This window comes from Salmo salar, chromosome 11 (genome assembly GCF_965601325.2).
Source record: "Salmo salar chromosome 11, fSalSal1, whole genome shotgun sequence".
NCBI classification, from domain to species: Eukaryota; Metazoa; Chordata; class Actinopteri; order Salmoniformes; family Salmonidae; genus Salmo; species Salmo salar.
The window spans coordinates 125,178,013-125,198,012 of record NC_138301.1 but is presented as its reverse complement, the minus strand read 5'-3'; the positions used below and the strand labels follow the sequence as shown (position 1 = coordinate 125,198,012).

The window sequence follows — 20,000 nt, the reverse complement described above, 5'->3', positions numbered from 1 at the left end:
ACCTGGACCTGGGAGATCCAGACACTAGACTAGAGAAACAGACTCACCTGGACCTGGGAGATCCAGACACTAGCAACTAGAGAAACAGACTCACCTGGACCTGGGAGATCCAGACACTAGACTAGAGAAACAGACTCACCTGGACCTGGGAGATCCAGACACTAGACTAGAGAAACAGACTCACCTGGACCTGGGAGATCCAGACACTAGACTAGAGAAACAGACTCACCTGGACCTGGGAGATCCAGACACTAGACTAGAGAAACAGACTCACCTGGACCTGGGAGATCCAGACACTAGACTAGAGAAACAGACTCACCTGGACCTGGGAAAATTCTTCTTTGATATTGTGCACTTCTGGTGACCTGTATGACATCACCATGGCAACCCTGTTATGACCGTCACAGGGTCAGAAGTGGCCAATGAGATGCTGCCCTGCTCCAAGACAGGTGAGGTACAACGACACCTGACAAGAGATCAACAAAGCTTCAGTTTGACAGAGTAACAAACCAAATGGACTGTGCTAGCTAACGTTCGCAAACTATTTCACTTGAAGAACGCACCTCGGGCATCCCCTCTCTCTCTTTCCCTCTACCGCTGTCTCTGTCTTTATCTCTCTCTTCCTCCCTCTCTCAATTTAATTTCAATTCAAAGGGATTTATTGGTATGGGAAACATGTTTAAGTTGCTAAAGCAAGTGAAATAGATACTAAACAAATTAACAAAGAAAAAAGTTTTACAGTAAACATTACACTCACAGAAGTTCCAAAAGAATAAAGACCTTTCAAATGTCATATTATGTTTATATACAGTGTTATAATGATGTACAAATAGTTAAAGTACAAAAGGGGAAATAAATAAGCATAAATATGGGTTGTATTTACAATGGTGTTTGTTCTTCACTGGTTGACCTTTTCTTGTGGAAACAGGTCACACATCTTGCTGCTGTGATGTCACCCTGTGTTTGTTTTTATTATGGATCCCCATTAGTTCCTGCCAAGGCAGCAGCTACTCTTCCCGGGGTTTATTATGGATCCCCATTACTTCCTGCCAAGGCAGCAGCTACTCTTCCTGGGGTTTATTATGGATCCCCATTAGTTCCTGCCAAGGCAGCAGCTACTCTTCCTGGGGTTTATTATGGATCCCCATTAGTTCCTGCCAAGGCAGCAGCTACTCTTCCTGGGGTTTATTATGGATCCCCATTAGTTCCTGCCAAAGCAGCAGCTACTCTTCCTGGGGTTTATTATGGATCCCCATTAGTTCCTGCCAAGGCAGCAGCTACTCTACCTGGGGTTTATTATGGATCCCCATTAGTTCCTGCCAAGGCAGCAGCTACTCTTCCTGGGGTTTATTATGGATCCCCATTAGTTCCTGTCAAGGCAGCAGCTACTCTTCCTGGGGTTTATTATGGATCCCCATTAGTTCCTGTCAAGGCAGCAGCTACTCTTCCTGGGGTTTATTATGGATCCCCATTAGTTCCTGCCAAGGCAGCAGCTACTCTTCCTGGGGTTTATTATGGATCCCCATTAGTTCCTGCCAAAGCAGCAGCTACTCTTCCTGGGGTTTATTATGGATCCCCATTAGTTCCTGTCAAGGCAGCAGCTACTCTTCCTGGGGTTTATTATGGATCCCCATTACTTCCTGCCAAGGCAGCAGCTACTCTTCCTGGGGTTTATTATGGATCCCCATTAGTTCCTGCCAAGGTAGCAGCTACTCTTCCTGGGGTTTATTATGGATCCCCATTACTTCCTGCCAAGGCAGCAGCTACTCTTCCTGGGGTTTATTATGGATCCCCATTAGTTCCTGCCAAGGCAGCAGCTACTCTTCCTGGGGTCTGGCAAAATTAAGTCAGTTTTTCAATTTTAAAAACATTACAATACATTCATTACAGATTTGTGGTATTTCACCCAAAAGATACGGGAGTTTATCAAAATTGGGTTTGTTTTCCAATTATCTCTGTCTCTATCTCTCTCTTCCTCTGTCTCTATCTCTCTCTTCCTCTCTGTCTCTCCATCTCTGTCTCTCTCTCAACAGACCATGTATTCACCCTGCACACCCTGTCTATCTTTCTCTGTCTCTCTGTCTGTCTCTCTCTGTCTCTCTCTCTCTCTATCTCGCTTTCTCTTTCTCTCTCTCTGTCACTCTCTCTCTCATCCTCTGTCTCTACATCTCTCTTCCGCTCTCGGTCTCTTTCTGTCTCTCTTTCGCTCTCAATTCAATTCAATAGACTTTATTGACATAGAAAGTTAAATGACTTACATTGTCAAAGTATACATATAACAAAAATGGTGTGACCAACAGCAATAACACTAGTAGTAGTAGTGGAGATGGAATTACCATTAACAACTACTACAACAATATTAATGAGAATAATAATACATTACAGCAATAGTAGTAGACCAGTCCTCAACATGACTGTTAAGACACAGGACCTGGTATGAAAGACAGAACAAAACTAAATGGGAAATATTATTGACATTACATTGTACTTTTCACTGGCTGACCCTCAGGTTGTGGCAGGAAGACACATATTTGGCTTTTCACCCAATAAATTTTATAGTTTCAAATTCTTTGTATTGAATGATTCTCTTAGGTCTGAGTTTTTGTCACAGTGTAATAGGAAATGCAGCTCAGTCTCTACCTCTCCCCTGGAGCAGAGTGAGCACAGCCTGTCCTCTCTGGGCAGCCAACCTGTCCTCTCTGGGCAGCCAGCCTGTCCTCTCTGGGCAGCCAGCCTGTCCTCTCTGGGCAGCCAACCTGTCCTCTCTGGGCAGCCAGCCTGTCCTCTCTGGGCAGCCAGCCTGTCCTCTCTGGACAGCCAGCCTGTCCTCTCTGGGCAGCCAGCCTGTCCTCTCTGGGCAGCCAGCCTGTCCTCTCTGGGCAGCCAGCCTGGCCTCTCTGGGTAGCCAGCCTGTCCTCTCTGGACAGCCAACCTGTCCTCTCTGGGCAGCCAGGTTTGTCTGTGATGACCGGTCTCTATAGCCAGACTGTCCTCTCTGGACAGCCAGCCTGTCCTCTCTGGGCAGCCAGCCTGTCCTCTCTGGGCAGCCAACCTGTCCTCTCTGGACAGCCAACCTGTCCTCTCTGGGCAGCCAGCCTGTCCTCTCTGGGCAGCCAGCCTGTCCTCTCTGGGCAGCCAGCCTGTCCTCTCTGGGCAGCCAGCCTGTCCTCTCTGGTCAGCCAGCCTGTCCTCTGTCCTCTCTGGGCAGCCAACCTGTCCTCTCTGGGCAGCCAACCTGTCCTCTCTGGACAGCCAGCCTGTCCTCTGTCCTCTCTGGGCAGCCAGCCTGTCCTCTCTGGGCAGCCAACCTGTCCTCTCTGGGCAGCCAGCCTGTCCTCTCTGGGCAGCCAGCCTGTCCTCTCTGGACAGCCAGGTTTGTCTGTGATGACCGGTCTCTATAGCCAGACTGTCAGTCACAGTGGTCAGATAGTCTGCCACCATGTACTGTCTGTTTAGAGATAAATAGCATTGAAGTTTACTTAGATTTTTTGTGGTGTCTTTCCAATATGTAATATAATTTTATTTTTGTTTTGTGATGATTTGGTTGGGCCAGATTTTCTGAGTGCTGTCCTGAGTCTCTATGGGGTTGTTTTGGGTTGGTGAACTGAGCCTCAGAACCAGCTGGCTGACTGCTGTCCTGAGGCTGTATGGGATTGGTTTGGGTTAGTGAACTGAGCCTCAGAACCAGCTGGCTGACTGCTGTCCTGAGGGTCTATGGGGTTGGTTTGGGTTAGTGAACTGAGCCTCAGAACCAGCTGGCTGAGGGCTGTCCTGAGGCTGTATGGGATTGGTTAGGGTTAGTGAACTGAGCCTATGTAGTGTTTGACAGAGCTGCAGGAGCTGTACCTCATTTTTGTTTTTGACTTTGTCCTAGTGGTTTCCGGGGGGGGGGGGGGGGGGGTATGTGGAGAGGGAAAGGTTGTTGCTTCCTGGTAGGTGTTTATCCCCATGACTGTTAATAGTGTCTGGTTCTGGTTCTGCTGTAATACCATTCAGGTCTCCACAGACCAGTATGTTACCTTGGGCCTGTTAACCTCTCTGGGCCAGTGGGACCCACCTACTCAACAGCCAGTGTAATCCCGTGGCGCGTTATTCAAATTCCTCAAAAATGCAAAAACTTCAATTTTTCAAACATATGACTATTTAACACCATTTTAAAGATAAGACTCTCGTTAATCTAACCACACTGTCCGATTTCAAAAAGGCTTTACAACGAAAGCAAAACATTAGATTATGTCAGCAGAGTACCCAGCCAGAAATAATCAGACACCCATTTTTCAAGCTAGCATATAATGTCACATAAACCCAAACCATAGCTAAATGCAGCACTAACCTTTGATGATCTTCATCAGATGACAACCCTAGGACATTATGTTATACAATACATGCATGTTTTGTTCAATCAAGTTCATATTTATATCAAAAACCAGCTTTTTACATTAGCATGTGACTAGCATGGGACTAGCATTCCGACCGAACACTGCCGGTGAATTTACTAAATTACTCACGATAAACGTTCACAAAAAGCATAACAATTATTTTAAGAATTATAGATACAGAACTCCTCTCTGCACTCGATATGTCCGATTTTAAAATAGCTTTTCGGTGAAAGCACATTTTGCAATATTCTCAGTAGATAGCCCGGCATCACAGGGCTAGCTATTTAGACACCCAGCAAGTTTAGCACTTATCAAAGTCAGATTTACTATAAGAAAAATGTTATTACCTTTGCTGTCTTCGTCAGAATGCACTCCCAGGACTTCTACTTCAATAACAAATGTTGGTTTGGTTCAAAATAATCCATAGTTATATCCAAACAGCAGCGTTTTGTTCGTGCGTTCAAGACACTATCCGAAAGGGTAAATAAGGGTGACGAGCATGGCGCAATTCGTGACAAAAAAATTCTAAATATTCCATTACCGTACTTCGAAGCATGTCAACCGCTCTTTAAAATCCATTTTTATGCCATTTTTCTCATATATAAGCGATAACTTTCCGACCGGGAATCTGCGTTTAGGTAAACAGACGAAAGAAAATAAAGCATTCGGTCGACTCGGGCACGCGCCTAAGCCCATAGTACTCTGATCGGCCACTTGCCAAAAGCGATAATGTGTTTCAGCCAGAGCCTGCCTCGATATCGTTCAGCTTTTTCCCGGGCTCTGAGAGCCTATGGGAGCCGTAGGAAGTGTCACGTTATTGCAAAGATCCTCAGTCTTCAATAAAAAGAGCCAAGATAAAACACAATTTGTCAGACAGGCCACTTCCTGTAAGGAATCTTCTCAGGTTTTGACCTGCCATATGAGTTCTGTTATACTCACAGACACCATTCAAACAGTTTTAGAAACTTTAGGGTGTTTTCTATCCAAAGCCAATAATTATATGCATATTCTAGTTACTGGGCAGGAGTAGTAACCAGATTAAATCGGGTACGTTTTTTATCCGGCAGTGTCAATACTGCCCCCTAGCCCTAACAGGTTAATAGTATCTGGTTCTGGTTCTGCTGTTCTACCATTCAGGTCTCCACAGTCCAGTATGTTGCCTTGGGCCTGTTAATAGTATCTGGTTCTGGTTCTGCTGTTCTACCATTCAGGTCTCCACAGACCAGTATGTTGCCTTGGGCCTGAAAGTGACTCATCTCCCCCTCTAGAATGGAGAAACTCTCTTCATTGAAGCAGGGTGACTCTGAGGGGGGAATGTATGTGTCACAGAGGAAGACGCTTTTATGTGTTAAGATAAAGCCTCCTTGTTGATTTTTAACCAGATAAAGAATTCTCCTGTTTTGATCAACTCGATTGAATGAGTTAGTTCAGATTTATACCATGTTACCATTCCCCCTGAGTCTCTGCCCTGTCCTGAGTCTCTGCCCTGTCCTGAGTCTCTGCCCTGTCCTGAGTCTCTGCCTTGAGTCTCTGCCCTGTCCTGAGTCTCTGCCCTGTCCTGAGTCTCTGCCCTGTCCTAAATCTCTGCCCTGTCCTGAGTCTCTGCCTTGAGTCTCTGCCCTGTCCTGAGTCTCTGCCCTGTCCTGAGTCTCTGCCCTGTCCTGAGTCCCTGCCCTGTCCTGAGTCCCTGCCCTGTCCTGAGTCTCTGTCCTGTCCTGAGTCTCTGCGCTGTCCTGAGTCTCTACCCTGTCCTGAGTCTCTGCCCTCTCCCGAGTCTCTGCCCTGTCCTGAGTCTCTGCCCTGTCCTGAGTCTCTGCCCTGTCCTGAGTCTCTGCCCTGTCCCGAGTCTCTGCCCTGCCTTGAGTCTCTGCCCTGTCCTGAGTCTCTGCCCTGTCCTGAGTCTCTGCCCTGTCCTGTGTCTCTGCCCTGTCCTGAGTCCCTGCCCTGTCCTGAGTCTCTGCCCTGTCCTGTGTCTCTGCCCTGTCCTGAGTCTCTGCCCTGTCCTGAGTCTCTGCCCTGTCCTGAGTCTCTGCCCTGTCCTGAGTCCCTGCCCTGTCCTGAGTCCCTGCCCTGTCCTGAGTCTCTGTCCTGTACTGAGTCTCTGCGCTGTCCTGAGTCTCTACCCTGTCCTGAGTCTCTGCCCTCTCCCGAGTCTCTGCCCTGTCCTGAGTCTCTGCCCTGTCCTGAGTCTCTGCCCTGTCCTGAGTCTCTGCCCTGTCCCGAGTCTCTGCCCTGTCCTGAGTCTCTGCCCTGCCTTGAGTCTCTGCCCTGTCCTGAGTCTCTGCCCTGTCCTGAGTCTCTGCCCTGTCCTGTGTCTCTGCCCTGTCCTGAGTCCCTGCGCTGTCCTGAGTCTCTTCCCTGTCCTGTGTCTCTGCCCTGTCCTGAGTCTCTGCCCTGTCCTGAGTCTCTGCCCTGTCCTGAGTCTCTGCCCTGTCTGATTCCTGTTAATGTAGTGGATGGTAGGATGATCTAGTAGACAGCCAGTGGAAACATCACCTCTGCACCATGCTTCCTGTAGTACTACAATATCATCATCATCCATTTCTTTCAGAAAGTCTGGGTTTCTGCTCTTTAGCCCAAAAGCAGAGGACTTCAAACCTTGTAAATTCCAACATGCAACGTAAAAAGATTTCATAACAGTTTTTTTCCCCTTTCAAAATGAGATAAACGCTCACAATCCAACAAGAACTATTTAAATAGGATTTTTAAAGTAAACTCTTATTATGCAAATGTCATTTGTTTATCATTTAAGTTAGCATTTGTGTCATGCCTCCTGGGTGGATGTAGTGTGAGCTTCGACCTATCACATGTGACCATAGTAGACATGTGTTTAATGACCTATCACATGTGACCATAATAGACTTGGGTGGATGTAGTGTTGGTGGTGCTGTGGTGGGCGTGGCTGGTTGGTGGGGGGGGTCGTGGCTGGTTGGTGGGGGGGTCGTGGCTGGTTGGTGGTGCTGTGGTCGTGGCTGGTTGGTGGTGCTGTGGTCGTGGCTGGTTGGTGGTGCTGTGGTCGTGGCTGGTTGCTGGTGCTGTGGTCGTGGCTGGTTGGTGGTGCTGTGGTGGTCGTGGCTGGTTGGTGGTGCTGTGGTCGTGGCTGGTTGGTGGGGGGGTCGTGGCTGGTTGGTGGTGCTGTGGTCGTGGCTGGTTGGTGGGGGGGTCGTGGCTGGTTGGTGGTGCTGTGGTCGTGGCTGGTTGGTGGTGCTGTGGTCGTGGCTGGTTGGTGGGGGGGTCGTGGCTGGTTGGTGGTGCTGTGGTCGTGGCTGGTTGGTGGGGGGGGTCGTGGCTGGTTGGTGGTGCTGTGGTCGTGGCTGGTTGGTGGTGCTGTGGTCGTGGCTGGTTGCTGGTGCTGTGGTCGTGGCTGGTTGGTGGTGCTGTGGTGGTCGTGGCTGGTTGGTGGTGCTGTGGTCGTGGCTGGTTGGTGGGGGGGTCGTGGCTGGTTGGTGGTGCTGTGGTCGTGGCTGGTTGGTGGGGGGGTCGTGGCTGGTTGGTGGTGCTGTGGTCGTGGCTGGTTGGTGGTGCTGTGGTGGTCGTGGCTGGTTGGTGGTGCTGTGGTCGTGGCTGGTTGGTGGGGGGGTCGTGGCTGGTTGGTGGTGCTGTGGTCGTGGCTGGTTGGTGGTGCTGTGGTCGTGGCTGGTTGGTGGTGCTGTGGTCGTGGCTGGTTGGTGGTGCTGTGGTCGTGGCTGGTTGGTGGTGCTGTGGTCGTGGCTGGTTGGTGGTGCTGTGGTCGTGGCTGGTTGGTGGTGCTGTGGTCGTGGCTGGTTGGTATCCATGGTGGTGAGGAGGGCCTGAGCCTGCTCTGCACTGAGGGGGTCACTCTCCTCCTGGGGTGTGTCCTCCACTATGGTGGGACGAGAGGTGCTGGATGGGCCTTTTCAGTCTAATGTTACCTGGCACCATGACAGTCCCAGCCTGTTACCTGGCACCATGACAGTCCCAGTCTGTTACCTGGCACCATGACAGTCCCAGCCTGTTACCTGGCACCATGACAGTCCCAGCCTGTTACCTGGCACCATGACAGTCCCAGTCTGTTACCTGGCACCATGACAGTCCCAGTCTGTTACCTGGCACCATGACAGTCCCAGTCTGTTACCTGGCACCATGACAGTCCCAGCCTGTTACCTGGCACCATGACAGTCCCAGTCTGATGTTACCTGGCACCATGACAGTCCCAGTCTGTTACCTGGCACCATGACAGTCCCAGTCTGTTACCTGGCACCATGACAGTCCTAGTCTGTTACCTGGCACCATGACAGTCCCAGTCTGTTACCTGGCACCATGACAGTCCCAGCCTGTTACCTGGCACCATGACAGTCCCAGTCTGTTACCTGGCACCATGACAGTCCCAGCCTGTTACCTGGCACCATGACAGTCCCAGTCTGTTACCTGGCACCATGACAGTCCCGGTCTGTTACCTGGCACCATGACAGTCCCAGTCTGTTACCTGGCACCATGACAGTCCCAGTCTGTTACCTGGCACCATGACAGTCCCAGTCTGTTACCTGGCACCATGACAGTCCCAGTCTGTTACCTGGCACCATGACAGTCCCAGTCTGTTACCTGGCACCATGACAGTCCCAGTCTGTTACCTGGCACCATGACAGTCCCAGTCTGTTACCTGGCACCATGACAGTCCCAGTCTGTTACCTGGCACCATGACAGTCCCAGCTGGTCAGTGAGGAAGATGAGATGGATGGGTAGTGAGAGCAGACTGCTGAGCGCCATGCATTTGGCTGGTCAGTGAGGAAGATGAGATGGATGGGTAGTGAGAGCAGACTGCTGAGCGCCATGCATTTGGCTGGTCAGTGAGGAAGATGAGATGGATGGGTAGTGAGAGCAGGCTGCTGAGCGCCATGCATTTGGCTGGTCAGTGAGGAAGATGAGATGGATGGGTAGTGAGAGCAGACTGCTGAGCGCCATGCATTTGGCTGGTCAGTGAGGAAGATGAGATGGATGGGTAGTGAGAGCGGACTGCTGAGCGCCATGCATTTGGCTGGTCAGTGAGGAAGATGAGATGGATGGGTAGTGAGAGCGGACTGCTGAGCGCCATGCATTTGGCTGGTCAGTGAGGAAGATGAGATGGATGGGTAGTGAGAGCGGACTGCTGAGCGCCATGCATTTGGCTGGTCAGTGAGGAAGATGAGATAACTGACATCACTATTATTGTAGAGGTCTGCCAAAAGGGTTTCTGGCCTCCCCTTTAGTGGTGTCTGTTTCCCCCCTTTAGTAGTGTCTGTTTCCCCCCTTTAGTAGTGTCTGTTTCTCACCTTTAGTAGTGTCTGTTTCCCCCTTTAGTAGTGTCTGTTTCTCCCCTTTAGTAGTGTCTGTGTCTCCCCTTTAGTGGTGTCTGTTTCCCCCCTTTAGTAGTGTCTGTTTCTCCCCTTTAGTAGTGTCTGTTTCTCCCCCCTTTAGTAGTGTCTGTTTCTCCCCCCTTTAGTAGTGTCTGTTTCCCCCCTTTAGTAGTGTCTGTTTCTCCCCTTTAGTAGTGTCTGTCTCCCCCCTTTAGTAGTGTCTGTTTCTCCCCCCTTTAGTAGTGTCTGTTTCTCCCCTTTAGTAGTGTCTGTTTCTCCCCTTTAGTAGTGTCTGTTTCTCCCCCCTTTAGTAGTGTCTGTTTCTCCCCCCTTTAGTAGTGTCTGTTTCTCCCCTTTAGTAGTGTCTGTGTCTCCCCTTTAGTGGTGTCTGTTTCCCCCCTTTAGTAGTGTCTGTTTCTCCCCTTTAGTAGTGTCTGTTTCTCCCCTTTAGTAGTGTCTGTTTCTCCCCCCTTTAGTAGTGTCTGTTTCTCCCCCCTTTAGTAGTGTCTGTTTCTCCCCTTTAGTAGTGTCTGTTTCCCCCCTTTAGTAGTGTCTGTTTCTCCCCCCTTTAGTAGTGTCTGTTTCCCCCCTTTAGTAGTGTCTGTTTCTCCCCCCTTTAGTAGTGTCTGTTTCCCCCCTTTAGTAGTGTCTGTTTCTCCCCTTTAGTAGTGTCTGTTTCTCCCCTTTAGTAGTGTCTGTTTCTCCCCCTTTAGTAGTGTCTGTTTCCCCCCCTTTAGTAGTGTCTGTTTCTCCCCCTTTAGTAGTGTCTGTTTCTCCCCCTTTAGTAGTGTCTGTTTCTCCCCCCTTTAGTAGTGTCTGTTTCCCCCCTTTAGTAGTGTCTGTTTCTCCCCTTTAGTAGTGTCTGTTTCCCCCCTTTAGTAGTGTCTGTTTCTCCCCTTTAGTAGTGTCTGTTTCTCCCCTTTAGTAGTGTCTGTTTCCCCCCTTTAGTAGTGTCTGTTTCTCCCCCTTTAGTAGTGTCTGTTTCCCCCCTTTAGTAGTGTCTGTTTCCCCCCTTTAGTAGTGTCTGTTTCTCCCCCTTTAGTAGTGTCTGTTTCCCCCCTTTAGTAGTGTCTGTTTCTCCCCTTTAGTAGTGTCTGTTTCCCCCCTTTAGTAGTGTCTGTTTCTCCCCTTTAGTAGTGTCTGTTTCCCCCCTTTAGTAGTGTCTGTTTCTCCCCTTTAGTAGTGTCTGTTTCTCCCCCTTTAGTAGTGTCTGTTTCCCCCCTTTAGTAGTGTCTGTTTCTCCCCCCTTTAGTAGTGTCTGTTTCTCCCCCCTTTAGTAGTGTCTGTTTCTCCCCCCTTTAGTAGTGTCTGTTTCTCCCCCCTTTAGTAGTGTCTGTTTCCCCCCTTTAGTAGTGTCTGTTTCCCCCCTTTAGTAGTGTCTGTTTCTCCCCCCTTTAGTAGTGTCTGTTTCTCTCCCCTTTAGTAGTGTCTGTTTCTCCCCCTTTAGTAGTGTCTGTTTCTCCCCTTTAGTAGTGTCTGTTTCTCCCCCCTTTAGTAGTGTCTGTTTCCCCCCTTTAGTAGTGTCTGTTTCCCCCCTTTAGTAGTGTCTGTTTCTCCCCTTTAGTAGTGTCTGTTCTCCCCCCTTTAGTAGTGTCTGTTTCTCTCCCCTTTAGTAGTGTCTGTTTCTCTCCCCTTTAGTAGTGTCTGTTTCTCCCCCCTTTAGTAGTGTCTGTTTCTCCCCCCTTTAGTAGTGTCTGTTTCTCCCCCCTTTAGTAGTGTCTGTTTCCCCCCTTTAGTAGTGTCTGTTTTCTCCCCTTTAGTAGTGTCTGTTTCTCCCCCCTTTAGTAGTGTCTGTTTCCCCCCTTTAGTAGTGTCTGTTTCCCCCCTTTAGTAGTGTCTGTTTCTCCCCTTTAGTAGTGTCTGTGTCTCCCCTTTAGTAGTGTCTGTTTCTCCCCTTTAGTAGTGTCTGTTTCTCCCCCTTTAGTAGTGTCTGTTTCTCCCCTTTAGTAGTGTCTGTTTCTCCCCTTTAGTAGTGTCTGTTTCTCCCCCCTTTAGTAGTGTCTGTTTCTCCCCTTTAGTAGTGTCTGTTTCTCCCCCCTTTAGTAGTGTCTGTTTCTCCCCCCTTTAGTAGTGTCTGTTTCTCCCCCCTTTAGTAGTGTCTGTTTCTCCCCTTTAGTAGTGTCTGTTTCTCCCCTTTAGTAGTGTCTGTTTCTCCCCCTTTAGTAGTGTCTGTTTCTCCCCTTTAGTAGTGTCTGTTTCCCCCCTTTAGTAGTGTCTGTTTCCCCCCTTTAGTAGTGTCTGTTTCTCCCCCTTTAGTAGTGTCTGTTTCTCCCCTTTAGTAGTGTCTGTTTCTCCCCCCTTTAGTAGTGTCTGTTTCTCCCCCTTTAGTAGTGTCTGTTTCTCCCCCCTTTAGTAGTGTCTGTTTCTCCCCCCTTTAGTAGTGTCTGTTTCTCCCCCTTTAGTAGTGTCTGTTTCTCCCCTTTAGTAGTGTCTGTTTCTCCCCTTTAGTAGTGTCTGTTTCTCCCCCCTTTAGTAGTGTCTGTTTCTCCCCTTTAGTAGTGTCTGTTTCCCCCCTTTAGTAGTGTCTGTTTCCCCCCTTTAGTAGTGTCTGTTTCTCCCCCCTTTAGTAGTGTCTGTTTCCCCCCTTTAGTAGTGTCTGTTTCCCCCCTTTAGTAGTGTCTGTTTCTCCCCTTTAGTAGTGTCTGTTTCCCCCCTTTAGTAGTGTCTGTTTCCCCCTTTAGTAGTGTCTGTTTCTCCCCCCTTTAGTAGTGTCTGTTTCTCCCCCCTTTAGTAGTGTCTGTTTCTCCCCCTTTAGTAGTGTCTGTTTCTCCCCCCTTTAGTAGTGTCTGTTTCTCCCCCCTTTAGTAGTGTCTGTTTCTCCCCCTTTAGTAGTGTCTGTTTCCCCCCTTTAGTAGTGTCTGTTTCTCCCCCTTTAGTAGTGTCTGTTTCTCCCCTTTAGTAGTGTCTGTTTCTCCCCCTTTAGTAGTGTCTGTTTCTCCCCTTTAGTAGTGTCTGTTTCTCCCCCTTTAGTAGTGTCTGTTTCTCCCCCTTTAGTAGTGTCTGTTTCTCCCCCCTTTAGTAGTGTCTGTTTCTCCCCTTTAGTAGTGTCTGTTTCTCCCCTTTAGTAGTGTCTGTTTCCCCCCTTTAGTAGTGTCTGTTTCCCCCCTTTAGTAGTGTCTGTTTCTCCCCCTTTAGTAGTGTCTGTTTCTCCCCTTTAGTAGTGTCTGTTTCTCCCCCTTTAGTAGTGTCTGTTTCTCCCCCCTTTAGTAGTGTCTGTTTCTCCCCTTTAGTAGTGTCTGTTTCTCCCCCTTTAGTAGTGTCTGTTTCTCCCCCCTTTAGTAGTGTCTGTTTCTCCCCCCTTTAGTAGTGTCTGTTTCTCCCCCTTTAGTAGTGTCTGTTTCTCCCCCCTTTAGTAGTGTCTGTTTCCCCCCTTTAGTAGTGTCTGTTTCTCCCCCCTTTAGTAGTGTCTGTTTCTCCCCTTTAGTAGTGTCTGTTTCCCCCCTTTAGTAGTGTCTGTTTCTCCCCTTTAGTAGTGTCTGTTTCTCCCCTTTAGTAGTGTCTGTTTCTCCCCTTTAGTAGTGTCTGTTTCTCCCCCTTTAGTAGTGTCTGTTTCTCCCCTTTAGTAGTGTCTGTTTCTCCCCCTTTAGTAGTGTCTGTTTCCCCCCTTTAGTAGTGTCTGTTTCTCCCCCTTTAGTAGTGTCTGTTTCTCCCCCCTTTAGTAGTGTCTGTTTCTCCCCTTTAGTAGTGTCTGTTTCTCCCCCCTTTAGTAGTGTCTGTTTCTCCCCCTTTAGTAGTGTCTGTTTCTCCCCTTTAGTAGTGTCTGTTTCTCCCCCTTTAGTAGTGTCTGTTTCTCCCCCCTTTAGTAGTGTCTGTTTCTCCCCTTTAGTAGTGTCTGTTTCCCCCCTTTAGTAGTGTCTGTTTCTCCCCCCTTTAGTAGTGTCTGTTTCTCCCCTTTAGTAGTGTCTGTTTCCCCCCTTTAGTAGTGTCTGTTTCCCCCCTTTAGTAGTGTCTGTTTCTCCCCTTTAGTAGTGTCTGTTTCCCCCCTTTAGTAGTGTCTGTTTCTCCCCTTTAGTAGTGTCTGTTTCTCCCCTTTAGTAGTGTCTGTTTCTCCCCCTTTAGTAGTGTCTGTTTCCCCCCTTTAGTAGTGTCTGTTTCTCCCCCCTTTAGTAGTGTCTGTTTCTCCCCCTTTAGTAGTGTCTGTTTCCCCCCTTTAGTAGTGTCTGTTTCTCCCCCCTTTAGTAGTGTCTGTTTCCCCCCTTTAGTAGTGTCTGTTTCTCCCCCCTTTAGTAGTGTCTGTTTCTCCCCCCTTTAGTAGTGTCTGTTTCTCCCCTTTAGTAGTGTCTGTTTCTCCCCTTTAGTAGTGTCTGTTTCTCCCCCTTTAGTAGTGTCTGTTTCTCCCCCTTTAGTAGTGTCTGTTTCTCCCCTTTAGTAGTGTCTGTTTCCCCCCTTTAGTAGTGTCTGTTTCTCCCCCCTTTAGTAGTGTCTGTTTCTCCCCCCTTTAGTAGTGTCTGTTTCTCCCCCCTTTAGTAGTGTCTGTTTCTCCCCCCTTTAGTAGTGTCTGTTTCTCCCCCTTTAGTAGTGTCTGTTTCTCCCCCTTTAGTAGTGTCTGTTTCTCCCCGTTTCTCCCCTTTAGTAGTGTCTGTTTCTCCCCCTTTAGTAGTGTCTGTTTCCCCCCTTTAGTAGTGTCTGTTTCCCCCCTTTAGTAGTGTCTGTTTCTCCCCCCTTTAGTAGTGTCTGTTTCTCCCCCTTTAGTAGTGTCTGTTTCTCCCCCCTTTAGTAGTGTCTGTTTCTCCCCTTTAGTAGTGTCTGTTTCCCCCCTTTAGTAGTGTCTGTTTCTCCCCCTTTAGTAGTGTCTGTTTCTCCCCTTTAGTAGTGTCTGTTTCTCCCCCTTTAGTAGTGTCTGTTTCTCCCCTTTAGTAGTGTCTGTTTCTCCCCCTTTAGTAGTGTCTGTTTCTCCCCTTTAGTAGTGTCTGTTTCTCCCCTTTAGTAGTGTCTGTTTCTCCCCCTTTAGTAGTGTCTGTTTCTCCCCTTTAGTAGTGTCTGTTTCTCCCCCTTTAGTAGTGTCTGTTTCTCCCCCTTTAGTAGTGTCTGTTTCTCCCCCTTTAGTAGTGTCTGTTTCTCCCCGGGCGCTCCCCTTAGTAGTGTCTGTTTCTCCCCCCTTTAGTAGTGTCTGTTTCTCCCCCCTTTAGTAGTGTCTGTTTCTCCCCTTTAGTAGTGTCTGTTTCCCCCCTTTAGTAGTGTCTGTTTCCCCCCTTTAGTAGTGTCTGTTTCTCCCCCTTTAGTAGTGTCTGTTTCTCCCCTTTAGTAGTGTCTGTTTCTCCCCCTTTAGTAGTGTCTGTTTCTCCCCTTTAGTAGTGTCTGTTTCTCCCCCCTTTAGTAGTGTCTGTTTCTCCCCCCTTTAGTAGTGTCTGTTTCTCCCCCTTTAGTAGTGTCTGTTTCTCCCCTTTAGTAGTGTCTGTTTCTCCCCTTTAGTAGTGTCTGTTTCTCCCCCCTTTAGTAGTGTCTGTTTCTCCCCTTTAGTAGTGTCTGTTTCCCCCCTTTAGTAGTGTCTGTTTCCCCCCTTTAGTAGTGTCTGTTTCTCCCCCCTTTAGTAGTGTCTGTTTCCCCCCTTTAGTAGTGTCTGTTTCTCCCCCCTTTAGTAGTGTCTGTTTCCCCCCTTTAGTAGTGTCTGTTTCTCCCCCCTTTAGTAGTGTCTGTTTCTCCCCCCTTTAGTAGTGTCTGTTTCTCCCCTTTAGTAGTGTCTGTTTCCCCCCTTTAGTAGTGTCTGTTTCTCCCCCCTTTAGTAGTGTCTGTTTCCCCCCTTTAGTAGTGTCTGTTTCTCTCCCCTTTAGTAGTGTCTGTTTCTCCCCTTTAGTAGTGTCTGTTTCTCCCCCCTTTAGTAGTGTCTGTTTCTCCCCTTTAGTAGTGTCTGTTTCCCCCCTTTAGTAGTGCTGTTTCTCCCCTTTAGTAGTGTCTGTTTCTCCCCCCTTTAGTAGTGTCTGTTTCTCCCCCCTTTAGTAGTGTCTGTTTCTCCCCCTTTAGTAGTGTCTGTTTCTCCCCTTTAGTAGTGTCTGTTTCTCCCCCCTTTAGTAGTGTCTGTTTCTCCCCCTTTAGTAGTGTCTGTTTCTCCCCCTTTAGTAGTGTCTGTTTCTCCCCTTTAGTAGTGTCTGTTTCTCCCCCCTTTAGTAGTGTCTGTTTCTCTCCCCTTTAGTAGTGTCTGTTTCTCCCCTTTAGTAGTGTCTGTTTCCCCCCTTTAGTAGTGTCTGTTTCCCCCCTTTAGTAGTGTCTGTTTCTCCCCTTTAGTAGTGTCTGTTTCTCCCCTTTAGTAGTGTCTGTTTCTCCCCCTTTAGTAGTGTCTGTTTCTCCCCTTTAGTAGTGTCTGTTTCTCCCCCCTTTAGTAGTGTCTGTTTCTCCCCTTTAGTAGTGTCTGTTTCTCCCCCTTTAGTAGTGTCTGTTTCTCCCCTTTAGTAGTGTCTGTTTCTCCCCCCTTTAGTAGTGTCTGTTTCTCCCCTTTAGTAGTGTCTGTTTCTCCCCCCTTTAGTAGTGTCTGTTTCTCCCCCCTTTAGTAGTGTCTGTTTCTCCCCTTTAGTAGTGTCTGTTTCCCCCCTTTAGTAGTGTCTGTTTCTCCCCCTTTAGTAGTGTCTGTTTCTCCCCTTTAGTAGTGTCTGTTTCTCCCCTTTAGTAGTGTCTGTTTCTCCCCTTTAGTAGTGTCTGTTTCTCCCCCCTTTAGTAGTGTCTGTTTCTCCCCTTTAGTAGTGTCTGTTTCTCCCCCCTTTAGTAGTGTCTGTTTCTCCCCTTTAGTAGTGTCTGTTTCCCCCCTTTAGTAGTGTCTGTTTCTCCCCCCTTTAGTAGTGTCTGTTTCTCCCCTTTAGTAGTGTCTGTTTCTCCCCTTTAGTAGTGTCTGTTTCTCCCCCCTTTAGTAGTGTCTGTTTCTCCCCTTTAGTAGTGTCTGTTTCTCCCCCCTTTAGTAGTGTCTGTTTCTCCCCTTTAGTAGTGTCTGTTTCTCCCCCCTTTAGTAGTGTCTGTTTCTCCCCCCTTTAGTAGTGTCTGTTTCTCCCCTTTAGTAGTGTCTGTTTCCCCCCTTTAGTAGTGTCTGTTTCTCTCCTTTAGTAGTGTCTGTTTCTCTCCTTTAGTAGTGTCTGTTTCTCCCCTTTAGTAGTGTCTGTTTCTCCCCCCTTTAGTAGTGTCTGTTTCTCCCCTTTAGTAGTGTCTGTTTCTCCCCTTTAGTAGTGTCTGTCTCTCCCCTTTAGTAGTGTCTGTTTCTCCCCTTTAGTAGTGTCTGTTTCTCTCCCCTTTAGTAGTGTCTGTTTCCCCCCTTTAGTAGTGTCTGTTTCTCCCCTTTAGTAGTGTCTGTTTCTCCCCCCTTTAGTAGTGTCTGTTTCTCCCCTTTAGTAGTGTCTGTTTCTCCCCCCTTTAGTAGTGTCTGTTTCTCCCCCCTTTAGTAGTGTCTGTTTCTCCCCCTTTAGTAGTGTCTGTTTCTCCCCCCTTTAGTAGTGTCTGTTTCTCCCCCCTTTAGTAGTGTCTGTGTCTCCCCTTTAGTAGTGTCTGTTTCCCCCCTTTAGTAGTGTCTGTTTCTCCCCTTTAGTAGTGTCTGTTTCCCCCCTTTAGTAGTGTCTGTTTCTCCCCCCTTTAGTAGTGTCTGTTTCTCCCCCCTTTAGTAGTGTCTGTTTCTCCCCCCTTTAGTAGTGTCTGTTTCTCCCCTTTAGTAGTGTCTGTTTCCCCCCTTTAGTAGTGTCTGTTTCTCCCCCCTTTAGTAGTGTCTGTTTCTCCCCCCTTTAGTAGTGTCTGTTTCCCCCCTTTAGTAGTGTCTGTTTCTCTCCCCTTTAGTAGTGTCTGTTTCCCCCCTTTAGTAGTGTCTGTTTCTCCCCTTTAGTAGTGTCTGTTTCTCCCCCCTTTAGTAATGTCTGTTTCTCCCCCCTTTAGTAGTGTCTGTCTCTCCCCTTTAGTAGTGTCTGTTTCTCCCCCCTTTAGTAGTGTCTGTTTCTCCCCTTTAGTAGTGTCTGTTTCCCCCCTTTAGTAGTGTCTGTTTCTCCCCTTTAGTAGTGTCTGTTTCTCCCCCCTTTAGTAGTGTTTGTTTCTCCCCTTTAGTAGTGTCTGTTTCTCCCCCCTTTAGTAGTGTCTGTTTCTCCCCCCTTTAGTAGTGTCTGTTTCTCCCCCTTTAGTAGTGTCTGTTTCTCCCCCCTTTAGTAGTGTCTGTTTCTACTGTAGACTACTTCCTCAGTCAGCCCACTGACCTAAACCCAGAGTCTCTCAGAGCCTTCACGGTCAGCCCACTGACCTAAACCCAGAGTCTCTCAGAGCCTTCACAGTCAGCCCACTGACCTAAACCCAGAGTCTCTCAGAGCCTTCACAGTCAGCCCACTGACCTTAACCCAGAGTCTCTGAGCCTTCACAGTCAGCCCACTGACCTAAACCCAGAGTCTCTCAGAGCCTTCACGGTCAGCCCACTGACCTAAACCCAGAGTCTCTCAGAGCCTTCACAGTCAGCCCACTGACCTAAACCCAGAGTCTCTCAGAGCCTTCACAGTCAGCCCACTGACCTAAACCCAGTGTCTCTCAGAGCCTTCACAGTCAGCCCACTGACCTAAACCCAGAGTCTCTCTGAGCCTTCACAGTCAGCCCACTGACCTTAACCCAGAGTCTCTGAGCCTTCACAGTCAGCCCACTAACACCTCTCTCAGACCACAGTAAAATCACAGTGTATCTGGGAAGAGCGGAACCCAACCATGAAGCATCACGGCCCTCAAAAAATAAACATTTATTCTAAACTTGGTTGATCTGACAACAACATGGTAGCAGCACATTATAACACAACATGACAACAACACAACAAGACAACATAGCATGGTAGCAACACATGACAACACAGCATGGCAGCAACACATGACAACACAACAACAACAACATGATAGCAACACAACATGACAACAACAACATTGTAACACAGCATGGTAGCAACAACATAACAACACAGCATGGTAACAACACATGACAACACAGCATGGCAGCAACACATGACAACACAGCATGGCAGCAACACATGACAACACAACAACAACAACATGATAGCAACACAACATGACAACAACAACATTGTAACACAGCATGGTAGCAACACAACATGACAACATAGCATGGTAGCAACACATGACAACACAGCATGGTAGCAACAACATAACAACACAGCATGGTAGCAACACAACATGACAACACAGCATGGTAGAAACACATGACAACACAACAACAACAACATGATAGCAACACAACATGACAACAACAACATTGTAACACAGCATGGTAGAAACAACACAACAACACAGCATGGTAGCAACACAACATGACAACACAGCATGGTAGAAACACAACATGACAACACAGCATGGCAGCAACACAACATGACAACACAGCATGGTAGCAACACAACATGACAACACAGCATGGTAGCAACACAACAACACAGCATGGTAGCAACACATGACAACACAGCATGGTAGCAACAACATAACAACACAGCATGGTAGCAACACAACAACACAGCATGGTAGCAACACATGACAACACAGCATGGTAGAAACACATGATAGCAACACAACATGACAACAACAACATGACAACACAGCATGGTAACAACAGAACATGACAACAACTACATGACAATACAGAATGGTAGCAACACAATATGGCATCAGCACATCATGGTAGCAGCAGAAACATGGCACAAACATGATTGGGCACAGACAACAGCACAAAGGGCAAGAAGGTAGAGACAACAATAGATCATGCAAAGCCTAACCCTGGGTTAATCCGTTGGCCAACCCTAACCTAACCCTGGGTTAATCCGTTGGCCAACCCTAACCTAACCCTGGGTTAATTCCGTTGGCCAACCCTAACCTAACCCTGGGTTAATCCGTTGGCCAACCCTAACCTAACCCTGGGTTAATCCGTTGGCCAACCCTAACCTAACCCTGGGTTAATCCGTTGGCCAACCCTAACCTAACCCTGGGTTAATCCGTTGGCCAACCCTAACCTAACCCTGGGTTAATCTGTTGGCCAACCCTAACCTAACCCTGGGTTTATTCCACCACAGGGCTGCTGATCCCATGCTGAGAGGAAAGTGTCTCCATGGTGATGATGCTTCAGTGTTCCATCTGTATCTGGATCTTCCTCTGGCCTTCAGCAGGTAAAACCTGATTAACACCCTGATTAACACCCTGATTAACACCCTGATTAACACCCTGATTAACACCCTGATCTAGCCCTGATTAACACCCTGATTAACACCCTGATTAACACCCTGATTAACACACTGATTAACACCCTGATTAACACCCTGATTAACACCCTGATTAACACCCTGATCTAACCCTGATTAACACCCTGATTAACACCCTGATCTAACCCTGATTAA

The 20,000-nt window shown here is 48.1% G+C and overlaps 1 protein-coding gene across 1 annotated transcript in view; it reads left to right on the top strand.

Moving 5' to 3' along the window:
- crfb12 (cytokine receptor family member B12) overlaps window positions 1–20,000 on the top strand; it is a 42,108-nt gene that overhangs the window by 113 nt on the left and 21,995 nt on the right. Inside the window, exons 1-2 of the mRNA XM_045690322.2 lie at window positions 1–449; window positions 19,680–19,772. The exon at window positions 1–449 is cut by the window's left edge and continues 113 nt beyond it. Coding sequence (XP_045546278.2) covers window positions 19,715–19,772 — 58 coding nt within the window. The 5' untranslated portion in view covers window positions 1–449; window positions 19,680–19,714. The remainder of the gene's footprint in view (window positions 450–19,679; window positions 19,773–20,000) is intronic.